This window comes from Phalaenopsis equestris, unplaced genomic scaffold, assembly GCF_001263595.1.
Source record: "Phalaenopsis equestris unplaced genomic scaffold, ASM126359v1 Scaffold225779, whole genome shotgun sequence".
In the NCBI taxonomy this organism is placed as follows: domain Eukaryota; kingdom Viridiplantae; phylum Streptophyta; class Magnoliopsida; order Asparagales; family Orchidaceae; genus Phalaenopsis; species Phalaenopsis equestris.
Window position 1 is genome coordinate 21,734 of NW_018243813.1, and position 20,968 is coordinate 42,701.

The 20,968-nt window shown below is 33.9% G+C and overlaps 1 protein-coding gene across 1 annotated transcript in view; it reads left to right on the forward strand.

Annotated features, from left to right (window-relative positions):
• Window positions 1–1,333: 1,333 nt before the first annotated feature.
• The window catches only part of LOC110037841 (G patch domain-containing protein TGH), a 34,095-nt gene continuing 14,460 nt past the window's right edge, over window positions 1,334–20,968 (forward strand). Inside the window, exons 1-7 of the mRNA XM_020742569.1 lie at window positions 1,334–1,719; window positions 6,985–7,075; window positions 7,170–7,264; window positions 7,609–7,712; window positions 15,880–15,941; window positions 16,036–16,110; window positions 16,291–16,439. Of these exons, the coding sequence (XP_020598228.1) occupies window positions 1,588–1,719; window positions 6,985–7,075; window positions 7,170–7,264; window positions 7,609–7,712; window positions 15,880–15,941; window positions 16,036–16,110; window positions 16,291–16,439 (708 nt within the window). The 5' untranslated portion in view covers window positions 1,334–1,587. The remainder of the gene's footprint in view (window positions 1,720–6,984; window positions 7,076–7,169; window positions 7,265–7,608; window positions 7,713–15,879; window positions 15,942–16,035; window positions 16,111–16,290; window positions 16,440–20,968) is intronic.

Here is a 20,968-nt window from a genome sequence, read left to right on the forward strand (position 1 = left end):
CGCATGATCGGAAATGGGACTTGACCCGGAAAAGGCACTTTCCGCTTACATGAGAAAGGCAATTGGCCAAGGAAGAATCCCACTACCACTTCAGTCAGACAATAAACCATCGGGAATGGTCCTCCACACTTGAAGCTCAGAAATGCAGGATTTGATAGATTCTAATACTCTCCCTTAGAAATGCAAGACTAGGGGCAGGGGAATTTGTCAAAGACTAAGAAGGAAAGCGCAGAACCTCCTTTGCTCGTGACACACGAACTGAACTCCCCGAAACTGATTATTGACTGGAGGAGGATTGAAGAAAGAAATCGACTTTCAAGTGTTCGTGACACACGCCCTGGAAGCACTTCGATCACTCAAGGAAGCGAAACTAGCGCCTTATTTTTTTTTCATTGTACAACGAAGAATCGTGAAAATCTGAAAGTCAAAGAATTCTCAGACTTTCCAATTCATGAAAATTCTTTCTTATTGAATCTTGAAAAAGAATGAGATAAGAGAACTTGTACCTTGTCAACCGATAACGGGAGAACGAAATCAGGATAAAGACCAATTCCTATTACAGGTAGAAAGATACAGATCGAGACAAAGAGTTCTCGTGGCCCAGAAGAAAAAAAAATTCGAGTTTTGAATATTGAATAGCTTGTATCCATAGAAAATCTGACGTAACAGAGATAAGAAAAAAAGAGGAGTGAATATCATTCCAATTGCCATTCAAAAAGTCATGAACATTTTTGGCATGAAAAGAGATTTTAGGCTGGTAATTCTTCCAAAAAAGACTAAGAATTCTGCAACAAAACCACTCATTCCCGGCAATGCAAGAGAAGCCATCGAGAAACTACTCAACATGGTAAAGATTTTTGGCATTGGGATAGATATCCCCCATCTCTTCGAGAGAAACAAAAAGTCTTCTATCACAACTCGTTCCTGCTAAGAAAAAAACCAATCAATCCATGAGAGAGTCTTTGTAAAATGGCTCCATTGAGTCCCATGCCAGTTATCTAACCAATTCCTAGAATTCTCATTAGGAAACCCATGTGAGATACGGAAGAATAGGCAATACATTTTTTTCAATTGCGTTGACCGAGAGAGGTTGAAGCTGCATAAATGATTTGTCTTATTCCTACTCTAAACCAACCATGGAGAGAATCTAGAATGAGCGTGAGCTAATAATTCCATATTGATCCGAATCAATCCATATGCTCCCATCTTTCAGAAGATTCCAGCATTTAAATAATTTGTCAAGTATTATTATTAATAACTACCTGAATTCCGGTTCTCGGCTCCTAAAACCCTCGATGATGCCGCGATCAAAGCTAGCAGGAAGGGGCATTGACGGGACAACAGGCGTGTGAAGATTAGGAGCTCGTTAGATCCGCGAATCTAAATTAATCCGCCGGATGCCAGTATTTACTGAATCCAGGATTTTAGGCAAAACGGAAGAGGAACGGGACTTAAGATTCTGTAGGTTTTAAGTTGCCATTTTTGCTGTTTCGCAGGGTTTTGGTTAAATCCTGCTTGTACTCTACTCCGATTCTGCTACCAAACAGTCTCTAGGATTTCTACTCCAATATCGGATTCCAGTGATCAATGGAATCTGACAACGAGGATTTTGTCTTTTACGGGACGCCAATCGAGCGGGAGGAGGACACCTCGGTTCGCAAGAGGAGGGCAATTGCTGGTGCGGGCAACCTCAGAAGCCTTCCTGCGTGGAAACAAGAGGTGCGGTTTCCTCCTTCATCGATTGCCCAGTTCTTCGTTACCTTGAAGTCTTTATACCTTTTAGAGGCTGTTAATTGGATACGGGCACTGAGCGCCTTGCATGATATTCTTACAAATCCAACCAAACTCATAGTGAATACAATCAATAAGAGTTTGCAAGGATTTCCATATTAAAAAACCGGAAGATTCATCAACTGGTGATAAATCGAGCAGCCAGTCTGCCACCAAAGCAAGCATGCTAATGGACCTTGCTGCTCGTTCATTCATTTGGTGCAATTGGAGCTATAGGCTTAATCTTCTCGTTTCCCTATTTAATGTTCATGATTGAGGTTAAACATCTTTTTTGACAATTGATTAGAAATATAAGATGAATTTGGCGCAGATATGATTATCTTATTCATATGGTGATTTATGGTGCTTGATATTAAGTTAATTTTTGGTAAGTACTTTAAGGGTTTCTTTGGGATAGCTTTTTGGCAACTTTGCTTTTTCAGACCGCTATCACAGTTATGTTTGTGAAACTGCTTTCTTGCTTCCTTTTAGAAATTTTTGTGGTAGAAGATTGTTTTTTTCAACCTAATCTGTTAAAGTGTGATGGTTTCCAGAAAACTACAGTTTAACTTTCTGAAATTAAATTAAATTTATAATAGTCACTACAACTTTTTAAACAACAGTTTATTCTGCAGAATTTTTATAGCTGCTTCTTCAAACAGCTGCAGCTGCCCCAAATAAACCCTAAATATGGTTTGTGTTTGATAGCATGCTCTTAAGGTTAGATCAAAAGAATGTCCAACAACAACAAACAACAATAACAAACCTTTATCCCACCAAGTGGGGCCGGCTACATGAATTCTTTTTCTCCGTTGTGTCGCATTGAGTGTCAAATTTTTATTTAATTCTAATAGGTCCGAGGTCTTTTTAGGTTTGCCTCTGCCTTTCTTAATATAAATCTAATCTAAAATATCTGCTCTCCTAACCAAATCATGAAATAGTCGACGTTTAATTTGTCCAAACTATCTATGACGACCCTCTCTAAACTTGTCTGCCACTGGAGCTACACCAACTCTATCATCTCAATAACATTTCACTTTATTTTATGCTTCTCTTTTAAAGACCAACATTTTGCGCCATAAAGCACCACCATCTTATAAAATTTTCCTTTCAAAACGGTACTTTTCTATCACACATTAGGCTCGATGCATTCCTCTACTTCAACCAACTTGAATTTTACTAATAACATCCCTATCTATGTCACCATCACTTTAAACAATATACCCAATATATCTAAAACATTCACACCTCTTAATGATTTGATCCCCCATAATTACAACTTTGCCACTAGAGCTACTACTTTGAAATTACATTCAATGTATTAAGTTTTAGATCTACTCAAATGAAGACCTTTAAACTCCAATGTAGACCTTTATCATTTAAGTTTTTTCTGAACTCTTTCTCTAGTCTTAAGGACACACCAAGGTACATCCTTCTGCAAATGTCTAGTTAGAGAATCCATAACTAAAGCAAAGAGATATGGGCTTAAAGAAGATCCTTGATGTAATCCAACTAAAATAGTAAAATACTTGTCAATATTTCTTCTGTTTGAACACAAGTAACAACTATAGTATATATATCTTTAATGACTGAATATAAGTCATATCAACATCTTTTTTCTATTTAACTCTTCAAAGGACTTCTCTTGGAACCTTATTGTAAGCTTTTTCTAAATTAATAAAAATCATATGTAGATCCTCCTTACTCTCTTTATACTGCTCCATCAAAACTCTCTATAAATGTATGGCTTCCATATCAGTCCTGCTCGACATAAATCCAAATTGATTATATTAAATATTTGTATCACGTCTAAATCTATGTTCAATTTCCCTCTCCAATAATTTAAAGTATGATATATCAACTTAATTCCTCTATAATTTGTACAATCTTGCGCATCCTCTTTATTATTAAAAATGAGGAGAAAAATACTCTTCCTCCACACTTTAATTTTGATATCATCAGGTCCTATTGGTTTTTCACCCTTAATTTTCTTTAAAGTTTCCTTCAACTTCTTTTTATTAATGTAATGGTAAAAATAAAATATTTAATTATTATTAACAATATTAATTTCATTAAGGTCGATTATATTTTTAGAAACTTAATTGAAAAGTTTATCAAAATAGCTCACTCATTTTTTCTTTAAAAAAACACTTTTAATTTTTATCTTTAATACACTATACTTGAATTAAATTTTTAATTTTTTTTTCTTTATTTGACTAATTTATACACATAATTTTCACCATCTTTAGTATCTAATAAATCATAAAGATCACTAAAAGCAACATTTTTTAGTGTCATAAATTGTTCTCTTAGACTCCCCACGAGCCACCTTATATTTTCTCAATTTTCTAAGTTTTTTTATTTAAATTAATTTTTATAAGACTTGTTATATTTCATCTTTTCTGGCACATTATTATTCCACCACCAACTATTTTTATTTTCTAAGTATATCTTTTGTCATTTGTTTAATAGTTTTTGTTACTTTATCCTACATAGAATTAGTTTTATCATAAACCTCTCAAATCTTAAAATCATGAAGTTTACTAATAAAAATAGATTTATTTGTGTCTTTTAGACGCCCCCATCTAATTTTATGATAATGTTTCATTGTATTATTTATCTTACAACTCATATCTTAAAATCCAGAACTAATAATTGATCTTTGGTAATTAAATTTTCACTTGGAATGATCTTACAATTTTTACATTCTCGATGATATCTTTTTCTCATAAGAAAATAATTAATTTCTGTTTTATAAGATCCATTCTTACAATTAATAATATGCTCATATCTTTTCTTAAATAAAGTACTAGTAATGAAACGATCATACGCTAATGTAAAATTTAATATAGTTTTACATTCTTCATTAATCACTTCAAAATTGCAGTCATCATGATTATTTTTAAAATCTTCAATCAATTTACCAACATGTCTATTTAAATCTCTTTCAATCAAAATTCTTTCTTCAAGAGGTATCAATTGTATTAACTCTTCTAGGTCATTATAGAATTTTTCTTTTGAAACTATATCTAAACTTACTTGAAGAGGATAAACACTTATAACATTAAAATTTTAGTATCAAAAACTATCTTTAGGACTAGAATTCTATCTTCAATGCTATCAATTTTTACAGCATTATCTTTCAAACTCTTATTTATAATTACACTTATACCATTTCTAGTGCGACTCTTACCTGAATATCAAAGTTTAAAATCTAAACTATCAATCTCCTTATTCTTTTCTCTAATCTCTTAGTTTCTTAAATATATCATATATTTATCTTTCTATGAACTATAATATCTACTAATTTTATTAATTTACTTGTGAGAGTCTAAAAAAGAACGTCTAAAAAAAAAATTCAAGTGGATTAGTTACCACAACACTTGTCTAAAGTAGAAATGATAATTGTCGTGTTTGACTTAAATGCACATATAGGTAAGTGTCTGCAGTGTTAACTAGATTTATAAATGCAATAGGATAAGTGGTGTTTGATCTCACATCTATTTTTTTTAATAATCAATGTAAGAGACTAAAACTTATAACACTTTTGTGTCACTTTATCTTTTAGTAATATTGACTTAATTTATCATTATCTACATTTTCATTCTGTTTGTATAATTAATTCAAAATAACCAAATCTATCTTACGTTTGTTTTACTTTTATTAATTTTTAGTGTTATAGATTGATAATTATTAATATCACACATCCTAGATCTTTGTATCATGTACACCAATGCCAACAAGCCTTTATCCCACTACATGTGGTCGGCTGCATGAATCATTTTTCTCCATCATATACTTATAGGATTCACATCAGTTTTTCGACAAAATTTTTACGCGGGCTGCTGACTACCTAATATACCATCTACTTTTCACATTTGAGGCTTGGGATTTGACAATAACAATGTTAGATTTGTGTATCGTATATATATATTTCTATTTATTTAAACCTTTTATTTCTATAAAATTTTGTCGAATATTTTAATTTTCCATAATTCAATACTTGCTTCATTGATTAAAATCTATCAATTGTAAAACGCATGCACTAATGTATATAATTGTGATTATCTTTTGCATGCAACTTCATAATCACTAGAAAATGCAAGCTTAATATTAATTTGTAATCTTATGGTAGGAATTCTTTGGTGGCTTGACAATATTTTTAGTAACCTTGATAGCAAATTGATTCTTGTAATACTTGATTACAAGCATCCTCAAATCAATAAAAATTATAAAGAGATATTCTCTCCTTTACATACTCCATCATTAATGCTCTCAATGCAAAGTCACTTTTATAGCTGTTCATTGTAGTATGAAACCAATTTTTTAATCTTGAAGCCAACACATCTTTTAGGTTTATACTTTATTATTCTCCCATAGTTTCATTATATGACACAAGTTTGGGTCCTCTATGACTTGTAAAATCTTAAAAAGCTCTTTTGTATTCGGTATATTTCTCAAAAATCTTTCTTCAAATCATTAGACATGCTCCTATTTAGTGGAAAGATTTTTTAACATGATATCACCAATGACTCTCCAAATCTTTGCAATATCTTGTTTGGATCTAAAGTTATATTATATGCATCATCATTTTATGAAACTTCATTTCATAATTTTTTGATTAATTTTTAATATATCTTCTTATTTTATTGATTATTATCTTTTAAAATAATTTTGTCCTATAATTGTAACAATATATGTCATGTTATTTTTTTTTTTCTTTAAGCTTCCTTGCATCTTTAAGAAAGGTAGAGGTAGACCTAGAAAGACTTGGGCTTATTGTATAAAATATGATATTAATTTATTAAAAAAAATGAATATATGACACTCAATAGGATACAATGGAGAAAAAGGATTTATGTTGCCGACCCCACTTAGAAAAAAGGCTTGTTGTTGTTATTGTAAGCTTCCTTGTATCTTTAACCAATATTGTAGTCTTATTTTCTCTTCATTTATTATCCTATAAAAAATAAATGCTAATTTGCTTGTTTTAAAAAGCATGTTTGCATATTTCTATGTTATTAGTAGGTTATGGTTTGCTGTTCTCATGTTGATAGGAAATTTTCTTCTTTAATATTTCTTCGAGAAAGATTATGTGTGCAATAATATATATTAACTTATTTCTCCATTTAGTTTGTCCTCTTTCTCAATATTATTCTGATTCTTGTGCTTCATTACTTTTACCATACATTTTATATTTTTTGTGAGATACAGGTGACAGATGAAGAAGGCCGTAGACGCTTTCATGGAGCCTTTACGGGGGGTTTCTCTGCTGGCTATTACAATACTGTTGGTTCGAAAGATGGTACTTTTAACTAGCATGTGGAATTTTCATGTTAAAATTAATATTTGTTTGGCATTTATTTTTGGTTGCCCATCTTTTTTTTTTAATCTCGTAGGGTGGAGGCCACAGACATTTACATCTTCAAGAAAAAATAGAGCGGAAGTGAATAAACAAAGTATCTATAACTTTCTTGATGATGAAGATATCAAGGTAGTAGTCATGTTATGCATGCAGAAGTGCTTTAAAAATGGTTGCCCCTCACTTGTCTTTTAATCGGTTCTTCTAGATTTTTTTTTCCCGTTTCTTTTACTTGGTTCAGTTTCTTTTTTCTGGATATAAGAATTTTGGTTTGAGCTCTTTTTCCTGCGCTTCTGCCATAGGATTTGAGAGGGCAAGCATTAGATACTCTCAAGTTTTATCACCTGTCTTATACATATATTCTTTTCTTCTAGATGTTTTTTATTTTGTGTTTATTATGCGTTGTTCTGTTTATGTTTTCCGTGGTAAAAAAAAATTGTTTTTGAGTTCCTCTTCCTGTGCTTTTACTACTGTAGGATATGGGAGGGCAATCATTGGAGACATCTCTAAAGTTTGATACCTTTGGATTTACTGCAGCAGAACTTGCTCGTAAGCAGGCAGAGATGGAACAAAAGGACAGGTTTCATTTATTTTTCACACACATATTGGTTAATGAATAATTGGATAGTGCTTTTAATACTATAATATACTGTTTTTTATTGTATTTTGGTATCTTGTATTTATTTAAGTGTTTATATTTGTTATTGCTGATTAATAGAATCAAAGTTGTATACAGTTGCCAATTTCATTTGGAATTGCAATCATTTGGATGGATATTGGAATCAGAAATTATTTTAATAATATGCTCAATCTCTCACTGCTTTTTGAATTAGAGCCATGTGAATGTTGTAAATCTTTTGATGGAGCCCCAAAAAAATTCATTAATATGAAGAAATCATAGCAATTGACGGAATAACTCATAGCATGATTAAGACAATGAAAATTATCCGCCAATTCAGACAATTTATAAGAGAGCATACTGAAAATGAACTATCTATATGCATTAACAAAGGAATAGTTGTTAAATGTAATAATAATAATTTGCAATGAACTTTCAGAAAAACAGACCATAGAAAGAAAATTCAGTAAAAGAGATTGCTTTACTTATCTTTCTCACATGTAAAGATAGAAAAAAAGTTGATTAGCATAAAAGGATCAAATTTATGGATTTTCTTTCTCTGGCAATAAAAGTGGATTTTGTTTGAGAAAATCAGTACAACAACAACAAAAACAATAATAAGCAATTTTCCCATTAAGTGGGGTCGGCTACATGAATCCTTTTTTTCCATTGTGTCCTATTGAGTATCATATTTTCCCTTAATTTGAATAAATTACTATCATTTCTTATACAACATGCCCAAATTTTTTTGGGTCTAACATCTACCTATCTTAACATAAGTCAAATCTAAAATATTTAATCTTCTAACTGGGTCATTAGATGGTCGGCGATTAATATGACCGAACCATCTAAGACGGCTATCTCTAATATTGTCCGTCACTGGAGCTACACCAACCATTTCACATTTTATCTTTAAGTGTAAAGCCATTGATCTACCTAAGCAGTCTCAACTTTACAACACTTAACTTAGTTTTATGCTTCTTTTTTATAGGCCAACATGCTGCACTATAAAACATTGCATTCTCCTCACCTTCTTATGAAAATTTCCTTTATGTCTAACCGATACTTTTCTATCACACAATATGCTTGATGCATTCCTCCACTTCAACCATCAAACTTGAATTCTACTATTAAGATCCCCATTTATATCACCATCACTTTGAACAATAGACCCGAGTTATCTAAAACATTTAATTCTTTTAATGACTTGATCACCCACTGTTACAACCTCGTCACTTGATATGCTACTACTAAAATTACATTCTATGCATTTAGTTTTAGATTTACTCAGACAAAAGCCTTCGTACTCTAAAGTTGACCTCCATAACTTCAGTTTTTCCTAAACTCTTTCTCTGGTCTTATCGATAAGAAAGATACCGTCAGCGAAAAACATACACCAAGGTACATCTTCAATAAATACCCAGTAAAAATATCCATAACTATAGAAAGTGATATGGGCTTAAAACTGAACCTTGATGTATTTCAACTGAAATTGAAAAATACTTGGTCAATCCTCATTCTGTTTAAACACAAGTAACAGGTCTAGCAGACATATCTTTAATAACTTGACTATAAGTCATATACACACCTTTTTTTTCCTAAAACTTTCTAAAGTACTTCTCTTGGAACCTTATCATAAGTTCTTTCTAAATCAACAAAAATTATATGTAGATCCTCCTTACTCTCTATACTTCTCCATCGAACCTCTCAATAAATGTATAACTTCCATGGTAGACTTGCTCGACATAAATCCAAATTGATCTTGAGAAATCTTTGTAACGCGTCTTAACCTATGTTCAATGACTCCTATAATTTTAATGTATGACACATTAACTTAGTTCCTCTATAATTTGCACTCTTGTGCATCCCATTTATTCTTAAAATAGGGACCAAATTACTCTTCCTCCACTCTTTATACAACTTTTTAGTTTGTAAAATAATATTAAAAAAATTAGTAAGCCAATAAATTCCCAAATCTTCTTAACATTTTCACACTTTTATTGGAATACCACCAGATCTTGTTGATTTCTCACACTTCATTTTCTTTAAAGCCTTCTCAACTTCCGTTTCACTAATGTGATGATAAAAATAAAAAGTTTTATTATTCTCTACTATATTTAGATTACTAAAGTTGATTGTAGTTTCAAAATCTTCATTGAAAAATTTATCAAAATATCTCATCCACTTATGTTGAATATTGTCATGTAAGAAAGTTATTTTTTAATTTTCATCGTTAATACACTTAACTAAACTTTTGCTTTTCTTATTTCTTTATTTGGCTAGTTTATACATGTCTTTTATCTTATTTAGTATCTAATCTATTTTAAAGATTACTAAGAATTTTTAGCAGTAATGTATAAAAGGGTGCTCGTAGAAGACACATGTTTCGTATTTCAAGGTTTCTTTGAAGGGCTTACATATTTGACATGCGTATCAGACCAACCAAGTTACTTAGGTGGCACCTTGCTTTATCTGAAGGTTGGAGGAGCCAAATCAATACGTACTTACTCCATTCTTAATTTATTTTTCGGGCTCCAAAGCTTAATTTTGATTTGATGGAACAATTAGGTTTCTCACTTCCCCTTGGCTTGTAACACACTATCACACTAGTAGATGCAGTCAATGTTTGATGACTCTGGAATCTTGTCTTGGAACTGCAGGGCAATAGCATTTATTTAGTTTGCAAGATTTGTTGGTGTTGGTTTTGAATCGCTATAATCGCCGTCATGTTTTGCAATTTGATGTTCCAGAGTGCAGAAAACCTTGGCATATTGGTGTTGGATACTAAAGCTATATGTTGTGGGTAGTTTTTTATAAACTTGGATTATGTTGTCTGTTTAGAGATTAAACCTGGGCATTTATTTTGTTGTGTTGGCAAACTGATCCTCTCAATAATTTTCTTCTATATAAAAGTTACAAATGCTAAAAATGATTCCTTAACTAAATTGAGTTAGGAATAATGAATAGCACTTGTAAGTTAGTACATAGAAATTTTTTTAACTGATCCAATATTGATTTAAGTATGCTAGAATTTCAAATGTATTAAAACATCAGATTAGTATACAAATATTCATATATTACGCCTAAACTTTAGTAGTTTGTGTTAAATTATCTTTTAAATTAAATGCAATATATTTTATATCATGTTAAAAAGTTTAGGAGAGTTTAGAAACTTATTGTAAAGTAGTAAGGAGGCTTAGTGGAGTGAGGAGTTATAAAACAATATCAAGGCAATGTAATTTGCTTTTAAAATTTAGTAAAAGTTAAGCAGTATTGAGCTTTAAAATGATGATAAAAAATTTAAAAATAATGTTAAAAAAGGTTGTTAGCGAAGCAAACACTCTTTTTTTTGATAATTTGTTGTGCTAAGAAAGAGAAAAAAGAGATTTATAAAATATTTAAATTGGCAGATAAGCGAGATCTGGACACTCTAATGAAGTTAGGTGCATTAAAAGCAGTGATAGTGGGTTCTTAGTTAGATATGAAGATATCAATGAATAACAAAATGTTATTTTGAAAAAAATTATTATTCAAAAATTTAAGAAAAAAAATTGAAAGATAAGAAGAGTCAAAATAGTTGAGCATGCTGTGATTTGGTTCGAAGAAAGTGAAGTAGAGTTACACTGTAGAAGAGCCATATTGGCCAGTTGTAAGTTTAGATGCATGGGTAGAGTGAAAATTGCATGGTTAGGTTAGCAAATTGTTTAATGGAATTTTGAAGATTAAAAGTTGCCAATTGATTTGAGAAGCAATATTTTGTACCCATAATTATGAACATTAGCGGAAGAGCATGATAGTCATAGCAAGATGAAACTTTTGAGTCATACAATTAAAGTATGATAGAGAGAGAGTAATGAAATGTAGACTTGAAAAAATAACATCTTTTTTCTAAGAATAAATTTGTGTCAAGCTAAGAAGATATATAATGTATGCTATTGTGTTAACACAAGTATATTATGTATAGAGTGTAGAGAGAGATATATATGATTTTATTGGTCAAAAGGAATATGGTTGATTATCATAAAAATTGATATGATGCATATGAAGTAACGTATGTGTCAAAGATATATTTAGTTATTATGTATAATGGATTATTTACTGGTATTCGTAGATGTGGAGCGACTATCGTGTTTTCAATTATTGTATGGTTGCTTCAAGGATTATGATTGAATTAATATATTTTTATGTTGTTATTGGAGCTGTTTATATAGGGTTTGCAAAACGAGCTTCATTGGTGTAGAATTTTTGTAGATGACATAAGTCTAATTGGTGGATATCTACTAATAATTAAGTGAAAATTTAGTACCATGGAAATAGCTTTTAGAAGATAAATGGCTTGAATTAACAAAAAAATGTTTCATGACATGCAATTTTACCGGGTGTGAAACTAACAATTCGTAGATAATATCATTAGAAAGTAGAGTGATAACAATATGTAATAGATTTGTGCATCTTGCATAAATTATATATGAAAAACAAGAAGATATAGATTAGGTATAACTTCAATTGTAAAGGAAATCAATATATTTTGTGATGTGCTGATATAATGAAGATTTAAAGGTACAATTTATGGAATGATAATTAGATATCCTATGTTGTAAGGGTCCAAGGTCTTGATAGTAAAAGAAAGCATTGATGGCTAAGCTAAGTGTGATGAAAATGAGAATTTTAAATGGATGTGCTACACAATTAGGATTGATAAATTAATAAATGTTTATATTAGATGAATGATTGGAGGGACATTGGTTGAAGCTAACTTGGTCGAAATATACTTAAGTGGTTTGGACATCGCATTGAAGCGTAGGAAATGAAAGCAATAGATGGGTAGTTAAAATTAATGTTAGAAGACTAGGAAGGAAGAGGCCAGCCATATGACATAGATAAGATTGTTAAGATGATCTATTAGAAGATTAGGAGGGAAGAGTCCAACCATATGACATAGATAAGATTGTTAAATGATCAGCAAAGAATATGTATAAAATTTCGGCCATGCATTAATGATAAATAAGGATAAATAAAGCCGCACCCAACTATGTGAAATATGGTTGATGGTAATGGTGATGGCGATGACATACATGTATTAACAATGATGTCCTTTTATGAAAGCTGCAATCTTTTTGTTATTTTTTTTAAGATTCATCACAATACGATCAAGTGATCTTAATATCGTTAATAATGATAAAACGTTTCATTTTTACCGTCGCATTAGTAAAAAAGAAGTTGAGGAGGCTTTAAAGAAAATCAAGGGTGGAAAGTCTGTAGGACCCGATGATATTCCAATTGAACTGAAAATATTTAGGTGATTTGGGAGTTTCTTGGCTTACTAAACTCCTTAATATTATTTTAAAAACTAAAAAGATGCATGAGGAGTGGAGGAAGAGTATTTTAGTTCCCATTTTTAAGAATAAAGGGATGCACAAGAGTGTGCAAATGATAGAGGAATTAAGTTGATGTGTCATACATTAAAATTATGGGAGGGTAATTGAACATAGGCTAAGACATATTATATAGATTTCTCATAATCAGTTTGGATTTATGCTGGGCAAGTCTATTATGGAAACTATACATTTATTGAGATGTTTGATGGAGAAGTTCAGAGATAATAAGGTGAATCTACATTTGATTTTTATTGATTTAGAAAAAGCTTACGATAAGGTTTCAAGAGATATCTTTTGGAGAGTTCTTGAGAAAAAAGGTGTTGATATGATTTATATTCATGTCATTAAAGATATGTATACTGGAGCTGTTACTTGTGCTTGAACTGAAGGAGGATTGACGAAATATTTTCCTATTTCTGTTGGAGTACATCAGGGATCGGCTTTAAGCCCATATCTTTTTGCTTTAGTTATGGATGGTCTTACGGGACATTTACAAGAGGATTCACCTTGGTGTATGTTTTTTGTTGATGATATCCTTCTCGTGGATAAGACAAGAGAAAAAATCCAGGAAAAACTTGAATTATGAAGGTCTACATTGGAGTTTAAAGGCCTTCATTTGAGTAGGAACTAAAACTGAATACATAGAATGTAATTTGAGTGGTAGTAGCTCTAGTGACAAAAGTGTAATTTTGGGTGATTAAATTATTAAAATGCGTGAACGATTTAGATATCTCGGGTCTGTTGTTCAAAGCGATGGTGATATAGATGGGGATGTTAATAGTAGAATTCAAGTTGTTTGGTTGAAGTGGAGGAATGTTTCGGGCCTTTTGCTGATAGAAAAGTACTACTTAGATTAAAAGGAAAATTTTATAAGACAGTGGTGAGACCTCCAATGCTCTATGACGTTGAATGTTGGCCTTTAAAAGAGAAGCATAATACTAAGTTAAGTGTTGCTGAGATGAGAATGATTAAGTGGATTAGTGGCTTTGGATTAGTGGCTTTACACTTAACTTAGAGACAAAATGCAAAATGAATTATCCGTGACAGGGTTGGTGTAGCTCCTGTGACGGGCAAAATTAGAGAGAGTCGGCTTAGCTGGTTTGGGTACACATTAAGCGTCGACCATCTGATGATCCGATTAGGAGAGTAGATGTTTTATATTCGACTTATGTTAAGAAAGACTGAGGTAGACCTAGGAAAACCTGGACTTATTGTATAAAAGATGATCTTAATTTCTTAGAACTAAATGAAAATATGACACTAAATAGGACACAACGAAGAAAAATGTTTCATGCGAAATATGACACTAAATAGGACACAACGAAGAAAAATGTTTCATGTAGCCGACCCCGCGTAGTGGGATTAAGGCTTTGTTGTTGTTTTTAAGATTCATCACAATCTCCTATTTTGAAGCTTAGGTCCTTAGTACTTTTTTGTGCTGTTGGATTTTTGGCTATAGATACTCAAACTAAAAAAACACCGAGATAATCAATAATCAAGTGCTATTTCCAAATATGGAGTTATTCAAGTATAGTATATTCTAGTTTTGCTGCAATTTTATCTTCTTTTGGGATATTCATCAGTAATTTGTTCACTTGCATGCCACACTAGCATAAATCATTCCCTTTATTGTCAACAAGTTAATCAATGAATAAGCTCATTTGAGTTCATCTTTTTTTGTGCTCACTGTTGGAATTTATCTTCTTTGAGCTTTTCTATCACGTGTCATTCTCTTCTAGATCTTAATTAGAGAAATAAATCGTTTTCTCTTATTGTTGTAAACTCTTTATTTTTACCTTATTCATTAACTTATGATAATTATTTGTTTTGTTCTCATATGATGACCTCTATTTCTGGATCGTATTGAACAAAATTAGTATAAATAGTCTCAAAATAGAAAGAAAAGGTAGAATACGAGCATAGGCGAGATTTCATTTTACTATAATTTATTTTCTATTAACTGATTTTGATCTTTTTGCAGAAAAATGTAACCTTTTGTAAATAGTTTCGTCTTTCTCCATCTTTGTTTTTACCTTATTCATTACCTTATGCTAATTTTTTGTTTTGCTCTCATATGACGACCTTTTTTTCTGGATCGTTTTGAACAAAAATAGGATAAATAGTCACAAAATAGAAAGAAAAGGTAGAATGCAGAAAAAGGTAATCTTTTGTAAATAGTTTCATCTTTCTCCATCCTTTGTTTTTGTGGATATGAGAACTTATATCTTGTGCAAAATATGGAGCTTCTTTGTTTTGGCAATCAAGAAGTCATTGTTTGCTATGTTGAGTGTAACGACGTGGAAAATATTATAGTGAATGTGGCAAACTTTGGAATGATAGATTGAAAAATAATCACATCATAGAGATATTGGGCGTGCACCTATTGATTATTAATATAATGGAGAACAGACTTGGTAGTGTTGGTATGGGCAATCAAGGTTGATGATGCACCAATAAGATTTGTTTATGAAATGAATGTGCAAGGAATAAGAGAGTGCAAGACCAATGGTAGCATATGTAGAAGTTATTTGAAATGTTTTTTATTTTTGAAAAATAGAGTCAACCCCTCGTGCAACTCTATGGGTAATGGTTATAATAATATGTATATCTAACACCAAGTAGTTGGGATAAGGTTAATGATGATGATGGGGAATATCAATCTCTTCTAATGCAGTTATTACATATCTCAATCAAAGTACATGTGATGCTTTTCTTATTTCCTTGCCATCTCTTTGGTTGTTGTTTTGTAGGCCTTCAATAATTCCTGGTCCTGTTCCATATGAAATAGTTGCCCCTGCATCAAGTTCTATAGGTGTGGTTTGGTATTTTTATTTCTGTAAAATCCCTTTTAGAGCTAATCTTTTAGCATTTCAGTTTCACTTTATGATTTTTTAATCTGTTTACAGGAGTCAAGCTGTTGTTAAAAATGGGATGGCGACGTGGCCATTCAATCAAGGAGACTCGAGCTAGTTCCCTGCATGGTAATGGCTTTTTCCTACACCTTCTTAGAAGATTTTCAATAAAATGTTTGATATTTCGACTTGATTATATGTACATTCATCATCAATTGATGATATGTCATTGCTTGTTATTCCATGCGGTAGCTAGTCCTCTTGGATTTTGGCTTAGATTTCTATGTTGAATATGCTATCTCCTTTTAGATGCCAGGAGGGAAGCCAGAAAGGCTTTATTTGCTTTTTCTGGTAATGATCAAGGAAAAAACCTCTCACATACCAAATCCAGTCAGCATGATATGGGAGATTCCTTCGTAAAGGAAAATGATGATTTCTTTTCACCCCGAAGTCCTCATGTGAGTAACTCATACTTTGCTTTTTATTTCTTTGCATCTTTACCTAGCACATACTTGAGTCATTTTCTCTTTGTGTAAATAAAAGATCTAATGTTTAAATAAATTTTGGGCTTTGCATAGATCAGTTTAATTGTTTAAAATCTTAATTTTCATATAAATTTAAACCTTTGGTTCATTTTTCCAACTTGTCTTGTGTAGTAATTGCCATATCATCACTATTTATTATGCTTCCAAGATTTTGCAGAGTACTTTTGTAGCATTATAATTTATGAGCCTTATGATTAGTTAAGCTTCTGTGAACTTTACTTAATAGACCATTAGCTCCTGAATTGGATACCTTTAAGCTTTGAAATGATTTCTTATGCTTTATTATTTTTTATTAAACTTTTATAAATAATTTTTTTTTATCTTTCTCCTTTCTGTTTAGATTTCCATTTTTCTCTCTTAAATGTTGTTTGGTGGTTTGATGCGGAGTTGGATTGGAAACAAGTGGGATGGATATGATGTTAGGAGTGTATATAAATGCTAGTGAACTTTGTACTTGATACTGGAACTAGTTAAATGTAGCGAAACATAAAAGCAAACTTTATTAATATAAAAATATGATTACAACACGACTAAAACGGGAAGGGAATGCAATAATAGACTAATCTCCGGTGGGCACTTCAGGAAGAGATCTGAATGAGGTGGCGGCGTCGGCGGGGTGGTAAGGAAAGGTGGGAAGATCGGGAGGCTCTTTGGGAGGGTAGGGTTGGTGTTTGGTTGGTTGTAGGTAGGTTGGACAACAAGGGTGTGGAGGGAGTAGAGGTGGCGGCAGAGTGGTGGAGGGATATGTGGTGGTCGGCGGCTAGGGGAGAGGGTAGGAGAAGCGGTCGGGGAGAAGAAGTGGAGCTTGGCAGGATGCAACACCACCTCGGAGCAGGATACAACTGGAGCACTACCTGTCGTCGGATACAACCCTAGTAAGAGGAAAAAAAACTTCACATAGGAGATTTGAATACAAGACAACCAGAACTGACTCCCCACACATAGAGGATATCAATTTTTAGGTTTCCGCAGGGCAAAAGAAACTTGTACACAAACGAAGAGGGTGGGAAGGCAAGAAGAACCCCAAAAAACCCTTTCCAAAAGAAGACAGGTGTGGCACATTCCTTGATCGCAAAATTTCGCGGTCCGTTTCTGTCTACGCTTGAAATGGTGATCCCACCACGCTACAGTTCCTGCGAAGCTTTGCGGGTCTTCTAGCTTGCGGGATCAAAGTGTCCCGCTTCGGGGTGCATTTCAATCCCCAGACCAGAGCACTGTAGTTTAGCGCGTCAGTCTTCCTTGAAATTGGGGAAATTTTGACCTCGTTATTCGAAGCTCCAGGCTCTTCAAAGTATGGTGTCAGGTCGGCGAAGTTGAACATGGTTGAAATGTTGTAGTTCACCGATAGGTCGATCTTATAAGAGTTGTTGTTCAACTTCTGAAGTACTCTGAAAGGTTCATCTGCTCCTGGCTTAAGCTTCCTGAATGTTTCTACCAGAAATCTTTCCCTTTTTAACCGAATCCATACGAGGTCTCCTTCCTAAAATGTTACTTTCTTCCTGGATTTATCTGCATGTGTCTGATATTAGCAACTTTGCTTAGCAGTTTCCTTGCCAACTTCTTCATGGAGCTTTTGAAACTTGTGAACTCATTCTGTGGCATCCTTGCTGGTTTCTGAAGATGATAGGAGCGACACCAATTCTAGTAACGTGAGCTTATTTTGTCTGTACACTATCTCGAAGGTAGTTCATTCAGTAGTTTGGATGATGGATCAATTATAGGCGACCTCAGCTTGGGCTAGAATAAAATCCCACAATTTTATTTATTTTTCCCACGAAACATCTTAGGAGATTATCGAGGCTCCGATTTACTACCTCTATCTGTTTTAGCACAAATTGAAATGAGGCTAGAAATTTTAGCAAGTAGAGTATCGACCCTTCAGTTTGTTCTAGTTATTGAAAAATTTTAAGGCCTCGTGATTCGTAAATTGTGTGGACTTGTTCATTAATAGATAATGACTTCAGTGCTTCAGGGCCCTAACAATGGCATATAATTCATTGTCGTATGTCGAGTATTTTCTCCAGGACTCATTCAACTCCACACTGAAGAAGGCGATGGGGGTATTCTCCCTGGTTCAACATTGCTTCGATCCCAACGCTAGAAGCATCACACTCTACTTCGAAGAGTTGGTTGAAGTCTGGTAGTGCTAGCGCGGGTTCTTGGTCACCTTTTCTTTTAGTGTGTCAAAACTGTCTTGGGCCACTGCTATCTTAACAAACTCCTTCAAAAGTTCAATTAGAGGGGAGGTGATAGTGCTGAAGTTCCTAATGAATCTCCGATAGAATGATGCTAGCCCATGAATTCTCAGCTCTGTAAATGATTATGGTACGCCCCAACTGATAATGACATCTATCTTTACGAGATCCATCTGAATGCCTGCACGATGTAACCCAAAAAGCATACATGACTTGTCATGAAGTGACATTTCTTCAGATAGACATACAATTGCTCGGTTCACAGTACCTCGAATACTGCCTTCAGGTGATGTAAGTGATTATCCTCTGACAGGCTGTATACTAGAATATTGTCAAAGTAGACAACGACAAACTTTCCAATGTGAGGTCGAAATACCCAGTTCATTAATCTCATGAAAGTGCTAGGTGTGTTCGACAATCCGAAATGAATAACGATCCACTCATAAAGTCTGTCCCGCATCTTGAAGGTGGTCTTCCACTCGTCTCTTAGCCTCATCCGTGTTGGTGATATCCACTGCGCAGGTTGATCTTGGAGAAGATAGTAGCTCCATGTAGCTGGTCTAAGAGATCATCCATGTGGGGTAGGGGAAATAGGTACTTAATTGTAATCTTTTTGATGGCTCCGCTGTCGATGCTTATCCGCCACGATTCATCTTCTTTGGGCACCATCAGGGCATGGACTGACACGGGTTGGTGCTTTCTCTGACTAGCCCTCTTGCAACAATGTCCTGCACTTGTCATTGTAGTTCTTCATACTCCGCAGGTCTTAATCTGTAGATTGGTTAGTTTGGCAATAAAATCCTGGTATAAGGTCGATGACGTGTTGATTGTCCCTTAGTAGCAGTAATCCCTCCGGTAGGCTGTTGGTCATAACATCCCAAATATCTTGTAGTAACAGCTATAACAGTGCTGGTATCTCTCTTTTCTCCTCGCTTTCTTCTAGGACTAATGTGAGTGTTACTGGGGCATCACTTATGGACTGTTGAAAAGTGGTCCGGGGAACTTATGCCGCCTCTGTATCATTCTCGTCTTTTGTATCCTTAGCAGGTAGCAAAATCATATGTTTCTCATCCTTCTTGACAGAATAAGTGTTCTTGAACCCGTCATATTGGGTCTTGTGGTCGAACTATGAAGGCCTACCTAACAGAATGTGGAAGTCATCCATAAGTACCACATCACACCATACTTGTTGGTGTAGTTGGTATCCGATGGAAAACCAACTAGGCATTGTTGGTCCATCCATATCTCATTTCCCATTTTTAGCCAGGTAAGGGAATATGACTGGAGATGCTTCTGTGTGCTCAATCCTAACTTTTTCATCATGAACGTGGACACTACTACGTTCTTGCAGCTTTCATTATCGATGATCGGGCTGCAAACCTCTCCCTTAACAACACACTTGGTGCGAAAAATGCTATGCCTTAACCAGGATGGGTCCCGTTCTAGCTCGAACTATAGTATTCACTGAATGACTAACACTTCTCCCTTGTCTCCGTGGAGCTGAAGCTCTTCTCTTGGACTCTCCTCTGATTCTTCATCAATTTCCTCAACGACGCCTTGACTTGTGAGTGTGACGACTCGACTTGTAGGGCAGATGGAGGCTATGTAACTGTAGCCGTTGAATCAGAAGCACTTTCTGGCTGGCACGGTATTGGAGGAACCACCTTTCTATGGCTTATTCCCACTCTGATCTGTCTTATCAGTTCCCTGTCTGTTTCTATTGTTTCCTTCCGAGGTACTCTTGTCGGCTATATAAGTCGCAGGTGACTGCTTGGCTGAAGATGGTGGTCTGAAGGATGGTTGTTGCCTGTTTTGCTTTTGCTGCCTTTCCACTTTTATGGCTAGTGTCTGGACATCCCTCAATATCCAGTATGATTGTAGCTATACCACATTGCTAATGGAGGGCCTTTGACCCCTTGAGATATCTGACTATCGTGTGCTTCTCTGACTCTGTTAGTTCGCACTTCAGCTACAATTGGTCGAACTGGGCTGTGAACTCCTCAACTGAAAGATCCCGTTGCTGCAAGTTGTGGAGTTTTAGGAACATATCTCGACGATATAGCGATGGGAGGTAGCCTTCTTCATCTTTTCCAACGTAGTTATCTTCTCACTTGCTTCTCTTATCTTCTACCTTTGTAGATTTTCTCACCATAAGGAGGTATTCTTCATTAGTTTGATGACAACTAGCTTGATTTGCTTGTCTTGTACATTTTTATACTTGAAAATCCATTCGACTGATTGTAGCCA